This window comes from Diceros bicornis, chromosome 29 (assembly GCF_020826845.1).
Source record: "Diceros bicornis minor isolate mBicDic1 chromosome 29, mDicBic1.mat.cur, whole genome shotgun sequence".
Taxonomy (NCBI): Eukaryota; Metazoa; Chordata; class Mammalia; order Perissodactyla; family Rhinocerotidae; genus Diceros; species Diceros bicornis.
In genome coordinates, this window is record NC_080768.1 from 37096607 (window position 1) to 37103925 (window position 7319).

At 37.8% G+C, this 7319-nt stretch overlaps 1 protein-coding gene across 1 annotated transcript in view; it reads right to left on the reverse strand.

The window, feature by feature from the left end:
- Window positions 1-2470, reverse strand: part of LOC131394061 (A disintegrin and metallopeptidase domain 3-like) — a 115046-nt gene extending 112576 nt beyond the window's left edge. The window contains 1 exon segment of the mRNA XM_058525267.1: window positions 2353-2470. Coding sequence (XP_058381250.1) covers window positions 2353-2463 — 111 coding nt within the window. The 5' untranslated portion in view covers window positions 2464-2470.
- Window positions 2471-7319: the final 4849 nt, after the last annotated feature.

Consider the following 7319-nt stretch of genomic DNA (forward strand, 5'->3'; position numbering starts at 1 on the left):
TAACTAGTTTGACAAGGCTGGTTTGGCTACTTAAAGAATCACTGAAAGCTTTCTAAGGAGTTCTCCCAAAGCCAAAAGTCCTCCCATAGGCCTTGTTATTTCAAGCCAGAGACTCAGCATGTTCCAGGAGCGCAGAGACTGGGTTCACCGGGAGCTAACTGTGCATGTTTCTTGGATTCCTGATAGTATTTGCCTGAATTCTCTTTCTCTTGCTGCACCATATGCTTTGCCATTAAATAAAAGCTCCGTGTGTGATTCCTTGTAGAGTCTAGTGAATCCTAACAATTAGAAGAAAGACGAAAACGATATATTCACTAAATTGGGTTCACTTCTCCACATACACATCAAATAAAATATTTATTTTTGCTGTTTAAATTGTCTTTATATTTATGAATATTTTTATGATTTTTCAACCAACATTTGAGAAAAAACGTTTTAAGATCTCACTATGAAAATGGATTTGAAAATTTCTTCCTCTAATGCCATCGGTTTTTATGTGCTGAGGGCATTTTACTAAATTCATACAAATTTAGAATTGCTATGTGTTCCTAGTGAAGTGAATATTTTATTAAGTAATGATGCTTATCCCTCATAATGTACATCTGTGTGCATGTGTGTGTGTGTATGTATATGTATGTGTGTACTAAATGCTGTTGTTTTTTTCCTCCTATTATCATGGATACTCATGTTTTCTTTTGGCTAGCATTTTCTCAGTATTTCTTGTACTCTTCTAAACATTTTAACCTCTCTGGATATTTATGTTTTTGTTGTAACAGTATTCTTAAACATACAATCACTGGATTTTTTTGGTGCCATAAAGTGAGACAGTCAGACAGACCACTTAGTCTATAAAGCTGCCTCAGTGTGTAACAGTGTTTCAGTTGGCAATTCAACACTCCTCTCAGACCTTGCTGCTGCCGTTCCAGTCCTTGGATTCCTATTAGATCCCTGTAGGTCTTTACATCAATACTTTCTTCTTGAAAACAAAGTGTTCTAACCAAAACTGCTAATTCATATAAAAAGAGAAGTCAAAATCAGTAAGAAATTAACAACAAAAAATTATTTAAATAGACAATATATATAAAGGCATAGCTTGTTAATACTTAATCAAAAAATACCAGTTAAAAGTGAATCATTCATTACAATGCTCACCAGAGGCGAGAAGAGAAGACTGGACCAAGCCTGGAGAGGCCTCAAGAAGATACTCATCATTACTCTTGGTTAAGGGGAGTCAAAAATAATGTGACTTTTCAGGTAGACATTTTGTAATATTTATCAGAATTTTTTTAAATGGCTTGCCTGTTGATCCTATTGAGATGATCCAAGAAGGCTTATGAAACTAACTACACGTTGAAAATTTGATAAACTATATGATGCTACATCCATATAATGAGATAGGCAGTTGTGAAAAATAATGATAGAGCTATATTTATTATTATAAAAGTAACTCCTAACTTTATAAATAAATGAAAAGGCCAATTATAACCATATATTATCATTTAAAATGTATGTGCGTGTGTGTGTGCATGTCTTTAAAACTTCATTTAGTTCAAATTTACTACTTTTTAAAAATGAGGTGGAAGGACATTCACTTTCTTAACAACTCTGCTATCTGGATTTAATTTTACAATGTATATGCTTTATTATTTTAATCAGATTAAAATACAAAGATTTTACAAAGATTTATATATGCATATATATGTAAATATAGGCATGAATATATTCTTTTTTTTTTTTTTGTGAGGAAGATCAGCCCTGTGCTAACATCTGCCAATCCTCCTCTTTTTGCTAAGGAAGACTGGCTCTGGGCTAACATATGTACCCATCTTCCTCCACTTTATATGGGACGCTGCCACAGCATGGCTTGCCAAGCAGTGCGTGGGTGAGCGCCCGGGATCCAAACCGGGGAACCCTGGGGCTACCGCAGCAGAGCCGCCACACTTAACCGCTTGCGCCACTGTCACCGGGCTGGCCCCATGAAGATATTCTTTATATATTGTCATTTTAAAATCATGTTACAAGGTAAATATTAGTATGACCTCACATAGAATAAATATTTAAAAGTACATATTTTCTAGAAAAAAGTCTAGTAGACTGTATACGTCATTTCTGCGATTGGAATTTGGGGCATTTTTTCCCGAATCTGTGCTTTAAAAGAGTTTCATAATGTTCATATATTACTTAAGAAATTAAAAAAGAAATCAAAACACTTGCTCTGGTTCAGAGAAAACAGCTCTTTAACACAGTAATTAGAACAAAATTGCACAAAGGGATATGCATGAATTGATTTGGGTCATGTAGTCCAGTAAAAATAAAACACTCATTTAAAAAAAAAAGTGATTTCTTAATTACATGCGTTTCTGAACCATCGCCATCATTGGTGTTGGTCGCAATCTTCTGTGGCACTGTAATTTGTATAAGTGGTGTTTCAGAATCTGCAGTAAGGAAAACAAGTGTGAGCATCCCCAGTGCACTGCAGCATCCTTAGTCCTCATTCACTTGTACTCTCATATCACACCACTCTTGGAACTTCCAAGCCCTAACACATGCACACCCCCCACAAAATCATACTTTGTATGATTCCAGAAAGAGGGTCCTCTAGAATTGGCAGTATTACCTACCACCCTCCAGAGGCACTTTGGGGCTTGTTGACCTCGGCCCTGAGTAGGTGAAGATGGCTGGTCTCGGGACCCGGGAGATGGGCTCCCTCTCCTGCAAGTGCAGGGGCAGTTAAGTGACGGACAACTGTCCCAGTCCTGCTCTGAGCAACCACCAGGCCCAGCAGGATCCTGAGACTAGGCGGGCTCTGACAGGACGCCGGGCTCTCGCAGCCTGGCCTGGGGTTTTGGAGCAAGGAGGGCGACGCCCGCCACGGCAAGGGGCACTGGGACAGGCGGCCCTCCTGGCAGCAGGGTCCTTCACTTACTTTGGCCGGCGGAGGTCAGCCGGCCCAGGCCTGAGAGGATCAGCAAGAGAGACAGCATTGCGTGGCCTGCTGGCCTGGCCACAGCGATGGCGGTTGGCTGCTCGCGCGCGGGGAGGCATCTGCAGAGAAAGGACGGTGCAGCGTGGAGGGCGCCGCTGCTCGCCCCCGCTCGGCCCCAGCTCTGCGGACCCGACACCCAGTTGCAGCCCCAGGTGTGACCAGTCATGGCCCTCTGCACACCGGAGGCATGCTGCAGCCTGCCCTCCTGCCCACGTGGGCTTTATTTTCCAAAAATTTGACTTTTTAAACATGTTCAGGGGGAACATAACGGTTATAAAGTGTACTTTCTCCTCTGGAAATAAGCCATGTGCTGGTGAATTTCTTGGCAATATCAATAGTCCACGCCATAGCTTTCTGCTACCATGGCTGAATGACTGTAGTTAAGGAAAAATAATAGAAATTCACAATATGTTTAGTAGCAGACAGTTGCCTATTTTAACTATATCTACTACAGGATTTCTCTTTTAAGTTTCAGGTCAGAAAAAACACAAGCACACACATAAAGAAATATCATTAAAAAAAATCTAAACCAATTCTTCTATTGTAAATAAGTTTGTTTCTTAGAAAACTCTTTGGTTAAAGAAATTAAATAAAAAGCTAAATATGAAGTGTATGTATGTATGTGTTTTAATCCCTCAGTATGGATTTATGATTTAAGTATCAGGCCAAAAAAGAATCACAACTATGAAATGATCCTATAAAAATAACTTTATTTTCCCATGCTTTATTTATTCCATTGTGTATAATTTGGCTTCTTAGGAAAATCTGTGGCTAAGGAGGCTAAATCAAAAGTTAAATATAAACTTTTTTCCCCCATCAGTATGGAGTTCACACATGGAGAGGCAATGAAATTAACTTGGAAAGAGCTTTCATTTTACGGCTTAATATGCAGGTTGGTGACTTGCACAATTTCAATTTTGCAAGGATTTTAGCTTTGTTGTGGTGTGTGTTGTATACCATATTCATTTAATTTATTTGAATATCTCCATATACCTAAAAATTATTATTACTGTTTTTGCCAAATTATATGAAAATTGATAGAATTTGATATTTAAGTATTAATTATGTTGCTCTTAAAGTCAAATGTCTTCCTGATTGTCTATAACTTGATCAAATTTTTGAAGGTTAATATATGTCACTGAAGGCATGATAAATATTAAAAGGTTGTTCATGGTTATACTAAAAATCTCTGTTACTCAGTCAAGTAGCTAAAAGGGGAAAAGTATATTTATTATTTAAATTCATTATTTAAAAAATGCATGATTATTTAAATTCATTACTGTATTTGCTCATTTTTTAATGGACATGACTTACAGGCATTCAAATTATTTGTATTTAATTCAACAATTATTTTTTACATGCTTACTACAAGCCTGGAGCTAGGCAGATATCAAAACATGTGTGACATCATCCCTTTTTCTAACATATCAGAAACTGACAGAAGACTGGATATGTAGAAGAGATGCCACAGCTAGAAATGAAAAGCTCTGTGTTAGAGAGATGTTCAAAGTTCTCTGGGAATACAGCCAAGATCATTTTATTTTCTCTACAGATATCAAGTGAACCAAAGAGAGGATGTAACATTTGAGATCTGAGCCATATTTGGATGAGTGAATGATTTGTATGGATGTTAGTACATTTTAGGACTTTGTTCTTAAATAATTTAAAATCATTCAAAAATTTTAGCACAAGTGAATGATGGGTTTTTGTGTTAGAATGATAACTTGTAATAGTCTGGGAGTGGTGGGATTGAAATGATGAAGACGGGAGGCAATAAGTTCATTAAGGGGAATTTTCCATAGTTTAGGCCAAAAAGGTCTATATGCTCAGGATTAGAGACTGGGAAGAAAAATAAAAGTAATAAAGATATCTGAGAGATATTTAGGAAGAAATAAGTTTATTGAATAACTTGATATGGAGGTTGATGAAACGGTTAAGATGATTAAGCAGCTGTAATGACAGGGACACCGATTCTAGAGAAGCAGATTTGTACCGAGAGTGAGAGATAATGAGTTCGGTTAAAGATATATTGAATCGGAGGTGCTTGTGGAATAGCAGGTATAGATATTGGATGGGTGGTTGGAAATATGAGTCTGGCACACCAGAGTTTGAGTTGAAGTATATAGATTTATGAACACATAGAAAAGGAACTTGAGGGGAAAAGAGTGAGTAAGATCTTCTAAGAGAAAATATGGAAAGGGAAAAAAGGTCCAAAATAGAATTGTGAGCAATACAGATGATTGGGGATTAAGAGAAAAGAATTCAGATACGAAATGAAACTAGCAAAGATTAAGGTCAGTAAGGAATTAGAAGATGGTGACATGGTAACTAAAAATAAAATAAAATAGATTAGAATTTCAGAGTGGAATATTAGTCAACAACTTCAAATGCCCCTCAGAGGCCAACTAGAATGAGAACTGAGAAAGTGATTATTGTATTGGTGGTAATGAGTCAATAATGAACATCCCCATTGTGTTCTCCAGAAGCAGATGCTGAGGAAGAGCTAGAGAGCAAAAAGTTTTTTGGGGGTAACACTTGTGAAAGAAAGGGGGAAGCAGAATTGGGTAAAAGGGGCCAAGGACCATAATAAAGACCTGACAAAGTTTCTGCCAACCCAGAAGGGTTGCTCCAGAGCAAGGGAGCTCCTGAGCAAAGATTGAGAAGCACCAGAGCAAAAATTGCTTATCCAAGGAGACAAAGTTTAGGCCTAGCTTTGTCAGTAATTGGCCGGTAGCTTGCTCAGTAATTGAACTGATGCACCCTCAAAAGGTCATATAGTTGGCTGAAAAGCTGAGATAGACGTCAAAGCAGGTAAGAATTGGAGGCTATCAGCTAGCCACTCTCCTCTCTTGGGTAGCAAATCCTTTCTTGAAGAGAGATCTGAGTGGTGAGCATTTTTCTGTTAGCCAAATAGACCTTGCTAGAAGCTGGCAGAACAGCAGGGACGGAAGCTATCATGGAGAAATTTAAGAAAGAAAGTGAGATGAAATGACGCAGATATTAAAAGAGGTAGCCTACGTTTTTAGCAGAGTCAAGGAAAGGTCAAGTTAGGAAGGAAGAAACTTAACAGGGCGAAAGGTGGATGAGAAGAAGTGATTAAAAATTAACTATGAAAGTAAAAAGAAAAGTAACTCACACTTTGAAACAGACATGATTAAAATATTAAATTAATAATCTATTACTTTTTTTGAAAAGTAAAGAGGGGAGAACTATTACACCAAAAGATTTAAGATTTTGGGCCCTGCCCGGTGGCATAGTGGTTAAGTGCCTGCACTCCGCTGTGGCAGCCCTGGGTCTGGAACCGCGGGCGCGCACAGACGAACCCCTTGTCAGGCCATGCTGTGGCGGCGTCCCACATAAAGTGGAGGAAGATGGGCACAGATGTTAGCCCAGGGTCAGTCTTCCTCAGCAAAAAGAGAAGGCTTGGCATGGATGTTAGCTCAGGGCCGATCTTCCTCACAAAAAGAAAAACAGATTTAAGATTTAGATAAAAGTAGCAGTGCAAATGTTAAGAGGTATTGTCTACTGTGGGACACAGAAGATAGTAAAGATAGTGATATTTTCCTAATTAGAATGTAAGCTGCATAGGGCAGGGATATCTTTATTATTTTTTTTTAATTTCTATTTTTCTTGCTATGCCTAAAACAATGTCTAGCATATAGTAAGTACTCCATAACAACATGCTGACTGAATAAATATTTGTTGAATCAGCTATACAGTTTATTAAACTGTGTTACATGCAAAGGAAAAAACATAGTGTTGAGATAAACAGTAAGAGAGTAGAGTGTGGAACACTGCCATGATGTGTGCTGTAGCAATTTCCCAGCAACTTTCAATGGATGGTGAATGAAAGCAGCGTGATGAACACACAGGACATATAATTATTTGAGGCAAGGAGAAAAGCGATGTCAATGCAAAGGCAATTTGAGACTTACAGGTGTAAAGGTGTATTCTGTCCCCGGTTTCCACATATATTGTTGATAGTGAATGTAGAGGAAAAATAGAAATGCTGCTGAAGAGATGCTATGTGAAGGCAGGCACTGCGGATGGGGGAGCAGAATGCAACTGAACCTAAAGTGAGCTGTAATTTTTTCCAAGATATGGAAATGATGAAATTAAGAGATTCTTAGAGATAAAAATTATAAGCCATTATGTCAGATCATAAACATATAATAGCTCATTTAATATAGAAACAGGCTTCCCTATAACACAGTTGAATTCATTAAGATAGGTAAAGAAAGAATATAGGCATATTTCCTACAATGTGGAGGATGATATATTCTGAAAAAATTCCTCTGGTACAAAATAAATTAAAATGTTTGTTAAAACTACA